The sequence below is a fragment of the Ailuropoda melanoleuca genome, chromosome 8 (genome assembly GCF_002007445.2).
Source record: "Ailuropoda melanoleuca isolate Jingjing chromosome 8, ASM200744v2, whole genome shotgun sequence".
Classification (NCBI taxonomy): Eukaryota; Metazoa; Chordata; class Mammalia; order Carnivora; family Ursidae; genus Ailuropoda; species Ailuropoda melanoleuca.
The window spans coordinates 8363705-8383467 of NC_048225.1; the positions used below are offsets into that span (position 1 = coordinate 8363705).

Genomic DNA, 19763 nt, shown 5'->3' on the forward strand with positions numbered 1-19763 from the left:
TTTCTAACACCTCACTTGAATGGGTACAGCCAATCTAGAAAATCATTTGGCAGTTTCTGAAAAACTGAAACATGTATCTACCATATGATCCAGCAATCACACTCCTGGGCTTCTATCCCAGAAAAATGAACATGCGTATCCACACAAAAACCTGTACACAAAGACTCACGACAACTTTACTTGTCAGAGCCAAAAACTAGCAACAACCAAAATGCCTTGTAACAGGTGAACAAACTGCACTACATCTACACCGTGGAACACAACTCAGAAATTAAAAGGAACAAACTGATACACACAACTTGGACAGATCTCAAGGACATTATATGCAAAGGGGGAAAAAAGCAATCTTAAAGGTTACACACTATGATTCCATTTATACAAAATTCTCAGGATAGCAAAATTATAGAGATGGAGGAAAAAGTAACAATTCCCAGGGGTCAGGGATGGTGAAGGTGGCATGAAACTACACGGGCATTCTACTTCTGTGCAGCTGGAATAGTTCTGTACCTTGATCCCAGGGGTAGATACTTGAGTCTATATATATGTGACAAAACGGCAAAGAATTATACTAATGTCAGTTTCCTGGTTTGAGAATTATACTCCAGTTATGGTGGGGAAACTGGATGAAGGGTACGTGCACCCTTTTCTGTAAGATCTTTGTAATTCCCGGGAATCTATTTCACAAAAGTTTTTTTAAATGGGGGGCAATAAAAGCAATAAAGAGCCTCAATTCTGTGGGATGATGCATGTGACTGGAACTTGTTAACTTGTGTCCATAATAGAAGAGTACATCTTTCTCAAAACAAACTCAATATAAAAGGCAAAAATAAACAAAACCTTCCTGAAAACCTTTCACCATAAGAGGAGAAATGGAAAGGACTGAACATAGAGTGATGAGACTTGAAGAATAGAGATAATACTAGTCAAAAACTTTTTTTTATCTTGTTTTCTAAAAAACAAACTACTAACCAGTCTTACAGTAAATGCTATGATATTAAGGCAATAACACGAACCTTCTTCATGGATCAGCATCTTAGTAGGTAACGTAAACTATTTGTTCTGTTCCTTATTAAAGGCAGGCAAAGATAGCTATAGAAATCAGGGGTTTGGGGATTTTAAGGATATCCTTAAAACAAGAGGAAGCAGGAGAATTAAATGTTTCTTTCGGTCTGTGATCTGTTAATGAAGAATGACAAGGTTCATCAGCTAACATCTGTGAAGTGCTGGGCCCTGCCAGCGATACAATGATGGGAAGGACACGATCCCTGTCCTCCCGGAGCTTGTAACCTAGTACCCTGGGAGGAGTATACCTAGACCTTGAGGAATGACAGTGCCTGAGTCCTAATTAGTTTCAGTGTCTATTATTATCAGGGTTTGGGGAGGCCTCTCTTGAATTCAAGATGACTAAATGAAGGGCTGATAAGTATTTTAAGTTTAAAACTTTTTAAATCATCTGCTGTGTATACGCCCTATGTTCAGTATGATGGAGGTTTCAAAGAGTAAGGACAAAGACATGAACCCTTGCCCTTAAATACATAACTTAGCAGAGAACACAGAGAAATATGAAATAAATTAAAAAGGGAAGAAATGAAAAATGCTCTGTCCAATTAACTAAAATCTAGAAATCTGAAACCATTTAATCTTCCCCTAAACACTCAATGTTCTTTCATACTTCAACCCTTGCATATGCTGTTCCCTTTGGCTGGAAGGTTAATTTCCTTTCCTCTGTCGGACACCTCGCAGTCATCTTCTGAGACCCAGGTCCTTGCCACCTCTTATCTGAAGCTGTCCCCAGAGAAGCAGGAAGTCCTTCCTCCTTTCCCTGTGCTCCTACAGCATATTATGGCACTCTCAACACTGCTGGAAAATGTTGGAGAACTGTCTCTCCTGCTAGACTCCAAATTCACCTTTAGGTTTATCAAAATAATACTCATGCATAGTTCAAAACTTGCGTAGTACCAGAAGCTTATGAAAAACAGCGGTACCCTCGCTACTCCCTGGTCCCATTTCCCAGAGGCAGCTAATCACAACTCCCCCAGCTTTTTCTCCTGATAGCTTTTGATCTTTTCAATTATCAAATAATAATATATAGGAACCTCTTTCGGTACTTGATGCACCTTGGTATCAACCACTTCGCATCCACCATCTCAGGTATATTCCGGGGCCTTCTTCACTGCAAAAAGCAGCGTCCTTCAGTTCTGGGCGATTTACTCACATTTTTTGACAATTTCCTCTCCTCCATTTCATTTTTTCTCTCTGGACCTCCTATTAGCTAGCTGGATGCTGGCTGATCTTTCTCCCTTTTCTTATCCATTTTTTGAGGTTTTGTTCTATTTTCGTACTATTATGGAATAGAAGATTCCTCCAACTTGGTCCTTTCATCATTCTACTGATTTTGTAAATCTCCATTATCTTACTCTCAATTTCTAGGAGCTCTTACTTTCTGATGGTTCTTCTTTCAAAGCAAATGTTTTACTGTCCCCAACCTTTACTTTTAACCTATCAGGGAACATTGATAACAGAAGTTTAAAATCTTTTTCTGCTTCCTACATTGTTTTTCCCAATTCCTTCCCTGCCCCTAATTTTTTTCATTTTTTTTTTTCTTGGTGGGGACCTCTCTTAAATGATAGGCAACGGTGCTTTTTGTCACCTTTGTATTTTCAACACACAGTTGAGGACAATTAAAAAGTTAAATTAGTAGGTAGATAAATGAGCCAATGAAGGAACAGGAGGAGAAGGATTTAAAATTTATGGAAAAGATGCCAAAAGGTTAGAGATTAATGTTATTGTACTGGAAAGATTGACAGATTGTGGTCTTTTTGGGCCAGGGAACCCAGGATGGTGGGGAAGGCCCCTGCCAACAGGTAGTCTCTGGTACACTTACCGGATAGACATGCCCTTCTGTATGAACCTCAACGATGGGCAAATTATTTCATTTTTTTTTAAAGATTTTATTTATTTGATAGAGAGACAGCCAGCGAGAGAGGGAACACAAGCAGGGGGAGTGGGAGAGGAAGAAGCAGGCTCATAGCGGAGGAGCCTGATGTGGGGCTCGATCCCAGAACGCCGGGATCACGCCCTGCGCCGAAGGCAGGCACCTAACCGCTGTGCCACCCAGGTGCCCCATATTTCATTTTATTTAAAATTTAACATAATTCTTTAATTCCCCTCCTGCCTGGAAGAGTTTAACATATGACTTCATAGTCTATTCACCGCAGCAGCATCCTTAGCTCAAGGGTTAAAAAAAACTCTTTTCCTCATAGCTTATAATAGGTAAACCACATTTATCTCTTTGAAGCAATCTAGTTAGCAGAAAGAGGAGCAAAAGTAGTCTTAGATCTAATGACTGAAATGACTTAACTAAGAGGCCAGAAGGCTAAGAGGCAAAAATTACTTAATAGAAAATAACTTTCTCAATTTTGAGTTGAGAGTTCTTCTTGCGCTCAAAAATGGGAAACCAGAGGTCAACTGACAACATGCTGAGTGCTGTTTGTAAGCACTCCAGAGGTCTTCTTGGTAGTTTCTACGATTTGGTATCTATAGCCCCTATTGGGGCTCTTTTCTAAAAATGATTCAAGTACAGCATGACTTACTATAAAAATATTTTTTAAATGCATTTTTAAAAAATTCCCTATCCCACCACCCAAAATAAACCACCATCAACCTGTTAGTTTATGTCCCAGACCTTCTTTTCTATATAGATTTTTTCCTTAGAAAATCTGGATCATATTATATATAGACTATTTTAGTGTGACTATTTTTAGTTTGAGTTTTCTCAGTTGAAATCCCTGGTAACACCAAGTGACTACTGCCCCTTGGGTGTAAGAACTAGAATCAAAAAGAATAGTTTCTTCTCTCAATTTTGTCAGTATCTCAAAATGCAAAATCTGAGCCCATGCTCCATAACATCGTCTACAATTCAAAAACCAAGAGACTGGATTTAAATCTGCCTTAAAGTGTAACCAAGAAGCTCATTTTTTTTGTTTCTTCAGATTTAATCATTCTTTCTTGCATCAAAAATAACAAAATTGTAGGGTGACATTAACACATGATCGTGAAACAAAAATGTGTTTCATTTCATTAGTCACAGGCTACATATCAACCAGCTGTTGAAGCTAAAAATATGCCTTAGTTTAAAATTTCGTAAAATACAAGCATTTAAGACTCATTTTGAAAGAAATGTGACTTCTTTCAGTTTCTAAGAACCCACTAGAAGCTTTGGAGAAGAACAAATCAGCACCTCTAAAGCAGAAGAAAAAAAGGTATGGGGGGGGTGGAATTCAAACTAATTTATTGATAATCAATAGCACATTGTTTACATCAATAAATGTATGTTAAGGACAAAAATTTAATACCACCTCAGACAAAGAAAAATATATATTCTCAAAGAAAAGGCCCGAGATAGAGGTCAAAACATCGTTAATAAAAAGTGTGCATTTGGTTGGGGTAGAAATGAGCCGAGGGGAGTTGGGCAGGAATAAATACTCGCTGCTCTGCTTTAGCAGCTGGGACAGAGATTCTGCCTCGGGAGAGGGGCCTGTGGCAGTATCTCTCCAGCTCCCAAACATCAGCATCTCACTCAGGCAGCACCACACAGCAGTGTGCCCCTAACATATACTCCTCTCCTTTGGGATGGAGGCAGTACGCAGACTTCCATCTCTGGTCATTAGATCTCATGGCCCAGGAATCACATCTCAAGATTTGCCACCATTAAATATTTGATTAGATAACAGATAATGGAATATCCTGAAATTGCAACTGGATTTCAGATGTAGTCACAGCAAATTGGAAGCAGATGCAAAACTATTTCAAGGACCTTGGAAACTCACAAAGTCATTTAAGAAAAAAAATACATATACCTCACTCAATTCCTAAAAGGAATTACAGGCGCTTCTAACGCCCAGCCGAGTGCTCTTGTCAGTACATCATTTTGCCAGGCATCAACATTCTCCAGTGATTTTTTTTTTTTTTTAAATAAGAGCACTGAGCCTAGGAGAATACATTTGATAGGAAAAGACTTCAAGTATGTTCCTGGCTTTTCATTTTCTTCGTCTATATAAACTCCACTTAGATTAAGTAGTCGTCACCCAGAAGCACAGACTGTTTTTATAGTTTTGTCATCTCCCATACTTGCTAAACATATGTTTGTCAATTGAAACTTTACATTCTTGAGTAAAAATGTGCTGCACTGTAAAAATGTGAACTCACAGGTAAAAGTTTTTGGTCATTCAATCACTAAAGATGATGGAAAGTTCACTTTTCTGAATGTCAACATAATGGATACCAGGAAATTAATTTTAAAGAAGCATTTTGCATAGCCTTCACTTAAATTCTTAGTGATTCCAATCTTATGCCACTGCACGTATTATAGCAATTTGAACCTGCTTGCTTCAATATTAGGCTGATAACAATTAGCAAGGATATCTATAGGACAACTTATTTTCTCCTGCAGTAAGGACTTCTAATAAGAGTAGGAGGAGGGGCACCTCAGTGGCTCAGTTGGTTAAGCATCTGCCTTCAGCTCAGGTCATGATCCCAGGGTCCTGAGATCAAGTCCCACATCGGGCTCTCTGCTCAGAAGGGAGTCTGTTTCTCCCTCTCCCTCTGTGACCTCTCTTGCTTTCACTCTCAAATAAATAAAATCTTTTAAAAACAAAAAGTAGGCAGAAGGATAAGAAAAAGAGGACAGAAAGAAAAGGGGGTGAGGACCCTGATTATTTCTATAACCAAACACCACAATTGCTACTTAAAATACCTGGCAGATAGATAGGTATAGATAACAAAGCTTGAGAAATGTAACTTCTTTAAAAATTAACGCTCAGCTATTTACTGTCTATTCAACCTTGTTACATCAAAGAATGATTAACCATTACATGCAAACATACATTCAAGGGATATGCCATATGGTATGAACTCTAAATGACTTTGGAAATAAGAGGAGGTGTGAAAAGAATATTGGGGAATCCTGAAACCAAGCTTCTTATACAAGGACTAACCTTTGTCAGGTTACAGCCCCTTTGAGCCTCAGTTTCTTCACCCATAAAATGAAGAAATCAAGGACTCTGTGGTATCTTAAATTCCCTTCCAAATTCGTAATTCTTCCCACGGGTTAAATGGGAAAAGCAGGGACTTAAGAACAAAATTAAGTAAGTTTTGACTGAACATACAGTCAATTCTGTTGTACACTTGCTTTGAAAATGCAAATTTAGGGGCGCCTGGGTGGCACAGCGGTTAAGCGTCTGCCTTCGGCTCAGGGCGTGATCCCGGTGTTGTGGGATCGAGCCCCACGTCAGGCTCCTCTGCTATGAGCCTGCTTCTTCCTCTCCCACTCCCTCTGCTTGTGTTCCCTCTCTCGCTGGCTGTCTCTATCTCTGTCAAGTAAATAAATAAAATCTTTTAAAAAAAAAAAAAAGAAAATGCAAATTTGTTCCAACACAACGGATATATTAGAGAACAGTTTGAGCTTAATTCAATTTCTGCTTTTGCTCATGTGTCATTTAACCCACGAGAAACACAACGTGAAGCGAGCAAACTGCACTCGGCTGACCTCATCAGAGCAGAAATACACGGAGTGCACGCATACACCCTCCACGGTCTCCCTGCTCCTACAGTGCACGCTGTGCTCCGAGCCTCACCGGGCCATCTCTGGCAGGATGACTTCCGGTCCTATTGCAGATAAGCCTTCCAGCATCACTGCCACAAGCACACTTGAGGTCTGTTTCAAGGTGAACTCCCATGTTGCTCTAGTACTTACATACTTTCAGCCACTCAACGTTAGTGAAACTGTAACAACCATTTTTATAGGCGCACATCTTTTTTTTTTATGTGTCACTGACATGTTTTTGAGCACTGTGTCCTTGATCCCATTTTTCCCATAAGCCTAGTGGTTTTTTTTTGTTGTTTGCTTTTTTTGTTTGCTTTTTTTTTAAAGATTTTATTTATTTATTCGACAGAGATAGAGACAGCCAGCAAGAGAGGGAACACAAGCAGGGGGAGTGGGAGAGGAAGAAGCAGGCTCACAACGGAAGAGCCTGATGTGGGGCTCGATCCCACAACGCCAGGATCACGCCCTGAGCCGAAGGCAGACGCCCAACCGCTGTGCCACCCAGGCACCCCAGCCTAGTGGTTTTTAACCACACAACGATTTCTAGCAACTTTATATCATATTGGAGCTGAACTGACTGCATCACTGTTTGGGGAAAAGTCATTAATGAACAGTTTCATTTTTTTTTTTTCAAAGAGAACAGATGGACAAGTTTCCTACAAGTATGCTTACGCATTCAGTTAAAAGCAGAGAAAAGTCAAGTTCCCTCCTGAACAGGTGTTTGTGACTCCTGTAGCTCCCACATCAGGTATCAGATTTGGAGTCGGAAGGATATCATTCACCTTCAAAGAGCCAACGAAAAACTGGGTTTGTCAATTAATAAAAAGGAGGCACTGAATGTATCTTCTAAATTCACACCTTGATTTTGGCAGAAAATCTGGCAAGAACCACTGTAAAAATGCCACTTGTTCAATAATCAGATGTTCAAAAGCTACTCAGTATCAACTACGAAAGAATATAGAGCAGAAAAAAATATATTTCTGCAAGATAGTTCCAACAGTGCCTTAGAAACCACAGAGCCTTTACACACACTCTTAATTCTTGATCAACTCAGACGTCAAGGAGACGAACTAAAGGAAGTCATGCATGTGTCCTCATTTCCATGCAGACCAGAAAGAGGAGACAGACCTCATCACTGAGCACTGAAGCCGAAGGCTGGCTAAAACCTGTCACTCAGAGCCAGTGAGCTGAAAAAAACACTGCTGCCATCTAGCATGCTCAGCAAAGAAGGGAACATAAAGACTTTGCCTTCCCTAAAGAACCAGGACGGATACTGGAAGGAAAGAGCACTGAGTAGTCTCGTGTGTTCTCCTATACACCAGGCCAAGTTATTATTACAGCCATAATCCTGACACCATTTCTTAAAAACTGCAACGTTAAAATTTTTTTAAATACTGATATTTTTGTTAACATACATATCTACATATATATGCAAGGCAAACAAGACAAAAAACACCAAAATGGTAAAACATAGTTTAATATTTGGGTAACAAGATTATAGATGACTCTTTTATTGTTACTTTTGTTATTTTATACAATGAATGCATATTGCTTTTATCATCAGAAGAAAACCAACTGACTGAAGGAAATGAATCCCTGATCAACTGTTCATGTCAAATTCACAGCAAGCCATCAAATGTCTCCTTTACTTTCCAAAGGGTGAAAGGTGAGCAGCCTGGATTTGGAGGACACTTGTCCTACCAGGCAGGAAATGTCAGAAAGAACTTTGCAGGAAAACTCTCAAAACAGGAAGGTGCACAAGCACAACGGTGGACACTACATACTCAGTAGATATAGCAGACTTGTTTGTTTTTAATCAGCATTTTGGTAACTCCTATAGGTATTCTGAAAAATCTTTGTTTCTGGGAAAAGCTAACAGAGAGCCACTTAACTAAATTTGACAGCATCTGATAGCAGGGAATATGAAAACATGATCTAACCAAAGACAACCAGTGACCAAAGCCTTAAAAAATGTGCAGAAGGCCACTAGATTTTATAGACAGCTTTGTCTCAAGATCACTGTCCCAGTGATGGGGAACGTTATTTCCCCACTCAGAAAGCACACACAGGCTAACTACTAGACATACAGCATTACCCCAGATGCTATGGTGAATACAGAAGAAACAAGGTGCAGGCATTCTCTTCACAGCATGCACAGGCTGATGGGGCAACACAGGACATACATATCAAAAATACGAAAATAACAACAAAAGTGAATAGCTAAATGAGTGGTAGAGTTAAGTACATAGGGCATTTAAAGGAGCACAGTTCACCACGACTTAAGTTGTGGGAAAGGCTACTGACAGGAAGAGAGTTTTGATGGCATAAGGAGGGAGACAAAGGAAGTCCAGGCACGGTCACCAAGATAAGCAAAATCACTGGGATGGATAAGGCAAGGATGGGTGTGGGTGGACAAACATCAGGTGGAAAACCAAGAAAAGGAAGGAAGGAGAGAGAGATTCAGGCAGATTATAAATCCTCTTAAGAGTTCCTTTACCTCCAAACCGTCTGATATGCCATTATCAGATTAAGAACATCTGTGGGAAAATCTATGTACCACACTATACTAAGTATGACAGATAGAATACCAAAGCTCATTATAAACTTCCAAATGGGTGCCATCATTCCCATTTTACAGATAGAAATAAATTAAACAGAGAAATTAACTAATTTGCCTAAGGTCACCAAGGTAAGCAACAGAACTAGGATTTGAACTCAGGCCTAGCTGACTCCAAAGTCCATGCTTCTTTTTATTACTCCATGCTACTTCTTCCTAAAACATAGCTGTGACAACATCACTCTGGGTTTGTGTCTTCCCCCGCCCCATCATAATGTGTGCGCCTACCTTTCTGATTACCCAGTATGTTCATGGTGATCCCCATGAAAGCCTGCTGTCAGGAGAGTATCTGCAGCTGAAACAAAAATTACCAAAAACAGTTTACCCCCATCCTGGGGTATTTTCAATGCTCCAGGAATCAGAAGAGTAAGTTAGGAAAAAAGCTCTAACATAAACCCCTTGATGGAATACAGATCTTACCTCCTCAGAGGGCCAGGCCAAGTATGTATCTGACAACGGCCATATTCGTAGCTTACAGCTTAAACTCCCGCAGTTAAGACTCTCCTTCATAAGCCCTGACAGTCTCCATCCGGGAGACAAAAGGCCACACATGACTGCAGGAGCACTTCACAATACCACGAGTCCTGGTCATTTCGCAAAGGAAGTATATAGGAAAACCTACACAAAATGTGTCTGACATCTAAACCGTTATATGTTTCTTTAAAAGACAGTTTGCCAAAAAAAAAGTGCATTTTTAATAATTCTATAAAATATTCTTCTGCTGTCTCTGGGGACCGGGAACATTATCTTTATTGCGCTCACCTTTTCTACAAAGATTTTACAAGTATCAAACGGTGCAAGTGTCATCTTTCAAAGGAATTGAAATAAAACCACATGGGATCCTGGAGTGGATAAAGATGAGTGGGTGGAAGAGCACGACCCTGACAAAGATTGCATCATGCACGCACCAGGAAAATAGCCTTCCTTCACTGAAGTCCGTTTGCTGAAACCAGCATATGCTGATAATTAGGTCAAAGGTCTACTGAGAACTCGAAAGTTCCCCACAAAAAATTTTTTTTTTTTAAAGATTTTATTTATTTATTTGACAGAGATAGAGACAGCCAGCGAGAGAGGGAACACAAGCAGGGGGAGCGGGAGAGGAAGAAGCAGGCTCATAGCAGAGGAGCCTGATGTGGGGCTCGATCCCAGAACGCCGGGATCACGCCCTGAGCCAAAGGCAGACACTTAACGACTGCGCCACCCAGGCGCCCCCCCACCAAATATTTTAATGAGCCAGGGAATGATCAGAGTTTCAGAATGTGTTTCAAAATGATTTGAATTCAACGTAAGAAAATTTCCAGACGAGCTTAGAAAATACATTGAACTATGTGTTTCACATAGAAAATAAAAGGAAATTTTAATATAAAAGTGCTACTATTCTTTCTCAACAAAAGCTGTTATATCTCTTACCCTAAAGAAATCACTTTCTAAGAAATTCCCCATTTCATCAAAGCTCCAACGTGTATGCCAACAGATTTTAGGGTATGACTTTCTTTCAAGAGGTAAAAGGAAACTGTCATCCTTACGTATCTGGATGGCTCCTCCAGGTTCTGGTCATTCATGTCAGTAGGAACAATTCGAGTGGCCAGTGGTCCCTCCGCAAAAGGTTTTGGTAACTGACCCCTGAACTCTGATGGAATGAACTGAAGCTGCCAACTGTCAGAAACACAAATAAGGGAGAGTAAGAAAAACACAGGGGGCCCATATTGCTAAATGTACTTGAAATAAACAAGCCCAAAAAAAAAAAAAAAAATCATGTGAAAAACATCTCGCTTGGAGAAAAATATTTCTGCTAAAACCTCCACCAGGGAGCACAGAGGCAAAGGTCATGATTCAGTCCAAAATCATTGAGAAATTTTCACTGAGAGGTCTCTCAACCCATTCCACCAACTCTTAGCAGTAAAATTTGCAACCAAATGGTTCTTCCACCAACCAACCAACCAACCAAAGAAGCATCCCCGTTTATCACCAATAACTACATACCAAAATTAAACCAAATTCATCAGGTAGGAAAAGAGTGAAATGCAAGAACACACTATGGGAGAAGTACTTTGTCCCTAATTCTCACAAGCATCTTTACTTATGAAACTATTGCAAAGGTAAAAGGCAAAGGCTAACATTAGTTAATACTTCAAAAAAAAAAAAAAACCCACATTTTAATTTAATGATTAATGACTGATAGAGGATCTTCATTCAACACAAGATACCCTTACCACCTAAGCTGCTCAAGCCAATCCCCAAATGGAACAACACGACTCATCTTAACCCAACTGCCCTTTTCCCTAAAGAGGACCTTCTCCGTCCGAATTAAGCAAACACAAGGAACTCCAGAGCCTATGCTATCATCCAACAACAGAGAGCATGAAGGCAAGGGTCCAGACATCTCAACCACAGCTTTCCCCCGAGTCCACATGCTGGGAAAGAACTTCCACTATTGTTGGATGACAAACATTTCTTCTCTAAAAACACTCTTTTAGCTACAGTTTCTAGACTACTTTTGGAAGTGGATTAATATCAGATGATTATTGAAATTTACATATGAATGCTCAGGAAGAACCACTAGCAGGAGCCTGGGGCCCTGAGTGATTTTAGAAGTCCCCGGACCTCTGTGGTTACAGGTGGAGCAGGGCGTGCAGCAGACACAGCACCCCGTCTACTTAACACAGGCTGTGGTTCCACGGTGAAGATCTCACAGCTCTGAAATGGTCAATTTTTCAACAACTTTTTGTGAAAATCTGACCATGAAAGAAAAATTAAGGAGACACTGCCACAGGATTGCTATTTTTACTCCTTGATTGAAAACTCCGGGAATTAAAGGAAGACTTACTTATCAGGCAGAAGGAAGCTACTGGGAAAGCGATACCACTCCTTTCCTACACAGACGTTCACAGGCCTGCCTTCTGGGACGGTGTGGATGGTTGGGTCCGTGGCAATTCGGTAAAATTCTGGATACAAATCAAGGGGCCCATGATACCCTGGAAGGGAGAGAGGTTTGTGAAAGCCAAAGATGAATAAGATGAGAGCCTGACATTGAATCATAATGCACATGAATGTCCCCCTGTAACCCGTGTGTGATTGAAGAGTGTGAAGGTCCCCAGCAAATGTAGCAGGAAGCCTGCCCCACTGGTACACAGCCTCTCTACAGTTATCAAGATGATCACAGCAGAGACCCTGTTCTACCAAATATCATTTCCTTTCTTGCCCTTCTCTACACCCTTCTGCCTTTTTAAATTCTGTTCTTTGAGCACATTTTAATCTTTTGGATCCAAAAAATGATTACAGGAAGAATATAATCATGGGAATTGAGCCCCAAATTTGCTTCTTATGTTCAAGGCTTCCTTAATTCATCCTTCAAAATGAAAAAGCATCCTTTAAAAAACCAACAAAAACAAAAACAAAAAAAACCTAGAAAAAAAAAATTTCTAGAATTCTCAGTCTTCTCTTTCATCTTAAGGTAGAGAAGGCACATCCCTGTCACAATATTAAGTCCACAGGTTCTCCTTATAGTACAGTCCTCCACCCAGCTAAAACTGAACAGTGTTAATCACATATCCATCAAAACCCAAGGTAAAGTGTTTTCTGAGTCTGGGGCAAGACGTTCTCTGTGCATCTACCTTTGAACAGGGCCACAGAGCGAGAAAAGGACAAGAGCCCAAACAGGATGAGTGTTCCCGATGCCAGCCAGTTCGATGTCACCGTGTAATGTTCCAGGCGGTATCGCTGAAACACGAAGTGGTAACATTTCTAGAAGGAAAGAAAACTGNTTAAAAAAAAAAAAAAAAAAAAAAAAGGACTTGCAGAATCTACATAACGCAATCGTAAAACATTATAACACCACCAACAGGGAGGAAGCAGCCAAAGAGATTCTATCCAGGGTCTCAGCATTTGAAACACTTAATGAGGTACCCACTCCAAGTTCTAAGATGAAAACAAACTCCGTTAAGACTATCTACAGGTCAGCCCAACCAGAGGGATTCTCACCAGCTTCATAGGAAAAATATTTGGAAACCTCTCTAGTGCTTAAGGTCCTAATAATTTTTTTTTTTTTAAATAAACAAAACTGCTGGTGCGCCTAGCTGGCTCAGTCAGTGGAGCATGCAACTCTTGATCTCAGGGTTATGAGTTTGAGCCCCACATTGGGCGTGGAACCTACTTTAAAAATTTGTTTTTATTTTTTTTTAATTTTTTTAAAAAGGTTTTATTTATTTATTTGACAGAGAGACAGCCAGCGAGAGAGGGAACACAGCAGGAGGAGTGGGAGAGGAAGAAGCAGGCTCCCAGCAGAGGAGCCTGATGTGGGACTCGATCCCAGAACGCCAGGATCACGGCCTGAGCCAAAGGCAGATGCTTAACGACTGCGCCACCCAGGCGCCCCAAAATGTTTTTAATGAATAAACAAACAAAAGTGCTTTTTGGCAACCTGCTTTGATACACTGAAGTATCTCTATTTTGATGTAACAAGTATTCATCTTTACTTTTCTCACTGAAAAGTTTTCATTAGTTTGTAGTATCCACAAAATGTCTCATGACCAAAAAGAAAAAAGATTTCCTCTCACAGAACATCAGGAAAATGCTTTTAATTTTCTGCTAAACTACTTTACATACTAGAGGAATATTATTACAATATATACATACATGCATGAATTCTATCATCTTTGAGCACCTTCCCATTAGATTTATTTCCTTCTTTTCTTCCTAAACTAGAACTAAACTTTGGGGAAGTAAAATTTTGCAAATATTTACTTGTTAGTGCCATGTGTTTGAACTCCTTTCATATTTGGGGGAATCCGTCCTACGGAAACAATCCAAACACCTAAAGAAAAATATTCATCCCAGCCTTGTTTATAATACTGAAATAAGTAAGCATCCTAAACCTACTTTAAATTATGTATCTAATCATTATATGTAACAAATTCAGTATATTACATAATAATGTTTTTATACCAAATTTAAGATATACTCCTATTCAAAAGATGGGTATAGATACGGCAACCCTGAAAATGATACGATGTAGTTATATTAAAAGGGATGTAAAGTTATATGTACATTTAGATTACAAATTTAATGAAGTTTGGTATGTGATAGGTAAAAATGCTGGAAGGAAGGTGGTTTTGTTAGGATAGTAGGGCTAATTTAAAAAGTAGTAAAAGTGGGACATCTGGGTGGCACAGCTGGTTGAGCGTCTGACTTGGTTTTGGCTCAGGTTGTGATCTCAGGATCCTGAGATCAAGCCCCACATCGGGCTCCATGCTCAACAAGGAGTCTGCTTAGGTTCCTCTCTTCCTCTCCCTCTGCTCCCCCACCACACCCCACATGCTTACTCTTGCACGCACGTGCTCTCTTAAATAAATTTTTAAAAAGCAGTAAATGAAAAAATGCAATAAAGTTCACTTTAATTTTTTTTATAATTTTTTTTAAACTACCATCCTAACATGGATGAGTCTTAAAAACATAATGCTGAATGAAAGAAACCAATCACAGAAAACCAGGTACTTTAGGACTCCATTTACATGGAATGCCTAGAATGGGCAAATCTATAGAGACAGAAAATAGATTAGTAGTTACTTATGGCTGGGGAGATATGGGGGTGGGCGGCGGTGATGACAGCTAATGGGCACAGGGCTTTTGAGGTGATAAAAATGTTCTAAAGTTCACTGTGGTGATGGTTACGCATATGTGTGAATATACTAAAAACCATTTAATTTTTTACTCTTTTCAAATGGGTGAATTATATCTCTATATGTCTGTTAATTAAAAAACAAAACAAAACAAAAAAAATCTGTCACCCTAATTACTTTAGTGCCAGTTGCAAATGGTAGCAGAGGTCAAAAAAGAGCCTGGAGGCTTCTGAGGCCACAAACAGAAAGATATTCAAGATTAGTTCTGACAAGGAATTGACCTGGACAGGTTTTAAGCCAGGATCACAAAGCATCCCATATTGCTAAATGCCTGATGTGATCCCAGACACTTCAGGCAAGTTTTAATCTGATCTTGAAGAGCAGACATTCCAGTAGCTCTGCTGTGATGCCACCATCCTGTGGCGGGCCTATACAATGACTTAACAAAACTCCTTTAACATCAACTGGATTCTTGTTGGCAAAGAAAGAAATTAACACACAAATTAAGCTGGTTACATATTTGCATTGTTAAGAGTATGATCACCCGGAAGCAATCAATACATAAAGCTTTAATAATATGATCTGCATCAGGTGTAGTGTATCGAGAAAATATCTTGGAGGAAGCATTCTGTAATTTGTCTTTAAGCTTTATGACCAATTTGAAAAGTGAAATGGAATGAAGCAGATATACATTTCCCTGAAACTCACCTGAAGCGCAGAGAGGGCCACAGCACCACAGAGACATATAAGTGGATATGCAGGGAAAAGAAATCTCTCCTCTTTGTGAGGCTGGATGAAGAAAATTATAAACCAAATATACATTGGAGCCAAGGTAAGCCAATATGGGTGGCCTAAATTCTGAACTGTAAGACACAGAAAAATATCCACCTTTCACCATATTAGAACAAAACAACATATTTAGTTTCAATGTTTTCTTGATCTCAAACAGGAATACGCCCTAGGGCACCCCATAAAATGTTTCAGCTCTTGTAGTCACACTTTCTCTGATGCAGTAAAGGGGTTAAGTAGAAAAAGGTATATACTCCTGAGCTCCTCCAAGAGAGGCAATATCTAACAGGAGGCACAATACTAGATTTGGCTAGAACACAAATCAAAGCCAAGCCAATGGGTAACACAGCTTAATAATTTCTACACTGGATGAAGAAAAAAAGCCTTCTCTTCCCAGTGAGTCCTGCCACTAAGATTAAAGGTTCCTGAGATTAACCAAAAGCATAACATGAACTCCTTTCTTGGGTTTTAATTCCCATGTTCTGTTTAATACATTAATCTCCTTTCTTATATACCAGTCTGTTCAAATAGCTATAGATCAAAGGAAAGAAAAAGCTGGATTCTCAAGCCCAGAACTGGCTTTCATCAACCCACAAAAGAGTTTGTTTCAAAGCAAATATAAAAACACTCTTAAAGGAAGTTCACTGATGACGTTTTCTCTCCTCTTTTGCAATACCCATCCACTCTGAATCCCAAAATTGGAACCCAAATGCACTTGAAGCATGTGAAAGAATTAAAGGAATTTAATGAGTGCTAAGACCCAAGCACCTGCTGGAAAGTTCCCATGGTTAGGTACATGAACACTGAGTGATAAACCTGCAACCCACCAGGAAGGCATTCCCCAATGTGCTTCTATTACTGTTAATCAGCAGTGCCTAGAATCTCTGGCAAAGGGTAGGTAGACAGCGCCCCCTGGTGTTCATCATTTCTACAACGAGCAAGGAAAAGCTCAGGATTGTCACCAAGATCCATCTTGGTGTTCCTAAGCTATCTGAATTTTTTTTTAGAAACCCTTTAGGGATGAAAATTCTGGAACTGGAATACCAAGTTTATCCTTTAAACTTTCTACTCTAAGATTTAATCATGAGCTCTTAGGCTGTAATTTAGCCTAAGCCTAAAACTTCCCCAGGAAGTTTTTTAAATTGGAATTTTCTTAACTATAAGAAAATGAAATCTTTCTCTTCTGTATCTTAAAAAGCTAACAAATATATTTTTTTAAACAAATACATTTTTAAAATATGGCCTGGGGAGCCTGGCTGGTTCAGTCAGAAGAGGATGGGACTCTTGATGTCGGGGTCATGAGTTCAAGTCTCACATTGAGGGTAGAGATTACTAAATATTTAAAAATAAAAAAAAATAATATGGCCTAAAATTTTTTAATGTCCTCCATAAAATGTACAAAATGAGCAACTACAGTTGTACTACTTGATGGAATAATAGGCAATTTCTTTCCTGATTCCTTGTATTTGTTTTTTTCCCTTTAAGGAGTATTTTTTCTACTATAAAATACACAGAAAGTATAAAGAAAAAACAGCATTTTCTTACTAGATGGACATGTGTGTAAATTACACATTTTTAAACCAAAATTGGATTCATACCGCAGAGAACAGCTTAATACGCTGTTTTTATACTTACATCACAAGCATTTCCAAATTCTCCACAAGCATAAATTATTCTTACAGCTAAAAAAAGTTACTTTTCAAAAAAAGATAAAGTGATCCTTAGGAAATACAAGGAATGGAGGAATAAGTTAACACCTCCAGGTGACAAACAGCTGAATCCAAATGTGGGACACTTTGCAAGATGAATGACCTGATTTCTTTAGAAATCTTCAGGAGAAAAAAAGAAGAGGGGAGAGGAAACCTCGTAAAAAGCTTAAGAAACTTAACACCAAATTCAGTTTATGACCCCTTTTAGATCTTCTTCAAAAAAACTATAAAAAGCTGTTTTTCAGACAATGTAGGAAACCTGAATATCAACTGGGTATTCGATTTTAAGGAATTACTGTTAGGATAATGGCATTATGGGTATTAAAATAAAAGTGACTGAAGACTGCTTTCATATTTGAATAGTATAGCACAGCGAACTCTTTATAAACCATTAATAGTAGAAAAGCAGAATGCAGGGTGGGATGGAGAGATCATATGGCATCCAAATCAGACTGAAAAGTCTGAAATTAAATCACTTTCCAAAGCTCATATGAATTTCTACTCAAATCTGTCTTCCATAAAAGAAACATGGGCACTAGATACCCAAATCCGTGACAACTTGAGAAAACACTGGCTGTGCACTACAGAGTCAGAACAAGCAAAATAAATGACAAACCAAACCTTCCATGATAAGGCAAACACAGAAGCAAAACGGAACAAAGAGAAGCGTAAGGTTTCTTAGGAAGTCCAAAGCTTCTCTCACTTCAGTATTAAATTTGAGGGAAATCCCTGTCTGGTTTAGTTTTCAAATTTTTGGTTGAAGTAATTCCCCCAAAGAATGTTTACCTCTGTCACTTATCTTAAGCTGCCATCCATATTAACATGCATTTCTTTAAAAAATACAAGATTCAAACACGCTGATCTCCTGAGATCCTATAACTGTTTCTGCCTCCCCGGGTGGTTCTGCCTGCTATACTGATTTCCTCACTTGAAAGGATATAAAGTTCCTCCCTTTGTCAGTTTAACTTGCAATTATTAACCAAATCTTCACATAAATTTACAAATACAGATTTAAAATTCCATAAGTCAACCATTTCCATAGGAAGAAAATGGAGAACAGGAGAGGTGGAATCATTTTCACTTCTTGGTATACATTGTTACTTACTCTTTCCTCCCTCAAAACCTATCAACCCTTATGCCACTCACCATGAAATCTCTGCAATAGGTATTCCATGAGAGAAGTTAGTGGTAAGACCAGGAGAGCCAATGCAAAGGCTACATTAAAATTAAGAAATCCATTCATCAAATAGAAATACCAGGGTTCCGTACCTGAGGGAAACAAAGAGATAAGAAATCATTAGTGGAGGCCTTCAACACCTTTTACAATGCTTGACTCAAAATATTCTCTGCTCAAGTAATGTTGATAGTCTGATGCCTCAAGTGAATGAATCCACAATGGGAACTCAGTTTCTGGGGCTCAGCCACACAGGGGGAGCAGCAGATGGGAAGAGAATGGGATTGGTCATTTTTCCAGAACCAAATAATTTAAATAGCTTAGTGGTGATGCTGTGATTTATAATAAGCAATTTATATTTGGTCTTCATCCCCATTCCTGACAAAGAGCTCCTAAAATCCTTGGAATTTCCTAAACGATAAGAGTGACAAGGTTGTCTTCTGCTAATTAGGAGACTGGGGAAAGCCCCTAGGTAGCCTAAGGATGGGGACTGATGGCCAGGGGAGCCAACCATGTGACTGGGGGGGAGGGGGTTAGAATTTTCAGTTCCACCCTGATGACCTCTGAAGAGGAGAGAGGAGCTGGCGATAGAGTTCAATCACCAATGGCCAATGATTTCACAAATCTGCCTGTGTAATGAAGCCTCCATACAAACCCAAAAGGAGAGGGTTCAGAGAACTTCGGGTTGATGAACACGCAGAAGTGCGAGGAGCGTGGTGCTCCTGGAAAGAATGGGAGTTCTGAGCTCCATTCCACAAAGCTTGCCTCATGCACTTCTTCGACCTGGCTATTCACTTGTATCCTTTATGATATTCTCCCTAATAAGCTGGTAAATTTAAGTAAATTTTTCTCTAAGTTCTCTGAGCCACTCTAGCAAATTAACTGAACCCCAAGAGGGGGTTGTTAGAACTTCCCATCTATAGCTGGTGGGTCTAGCAAATTAACTGAACCCCAAGAGGGGGTTGTTAGAACTTCCCATCTATAGCTGGTGGGTCAGAAGTGACAATCTGTGGGCTTGTGATTGGTGTCTGGAGTGTGTGTGTGTGGCAGGGAGAGGAGGGGGGGCAGTCTTGCAGGACTGAACTATTCAGGCCTTTCCCCATTTTATTCTCACCTATTTGTCCCACTCACATTCTAGGATCTTTCCCCTTGATGCGCTTAACCACGGTTCTATAGTCACCTATACAGGGGACCCTGCATTTGATAAAAAGCAGTAAGTTGTTTTCCTTAGGAAAATAATGTTCACAGACCC

At 39.5% G+C, this 19763-nt stretch overlaps 1 protein-coding gene across 10 annotated transcripts in view; it reads right to left on the bottom strand.

Moving 5' to 3' along the window:
• The window catches only part of ALG9 (ALG9 alpha-1,2-mannosyltransferase), a 104971-nt gene that overhangs the window by 56813 nt on the left and 28395 nt on the right, over nt 1–19763 (bottom strand). For all 10 annotated transcript variants that reach the window (XR_004627004.1, XR_004627005.1, XR_004627001.1 and 7 more), the window contains 5 exons: nt 18484–18606; nt 15548–15702; nt 12836–12965; nt 12049–12196; nt 10748–10877 (listed from right to left, as the gene is read on the bottom strand). Coding sequence is in view for 4 of the 10 variants with exons in the window: in XM_034665740.1 (XP_034521631.1) it covers nt 10748–10877; nt 12049–12196; nt 12836–12965; nt 15548–15702; nt 18484–18606 (686 nt within the window). In the remaining 6 variants the exon portion in view is untranslated. The remainder of the gene's footprint in view (nt 1–10747; nt 10878–12048; nt 12197–12835; nt 12966–15547; nt 15703–18483; nt 18607–19763) is intronic.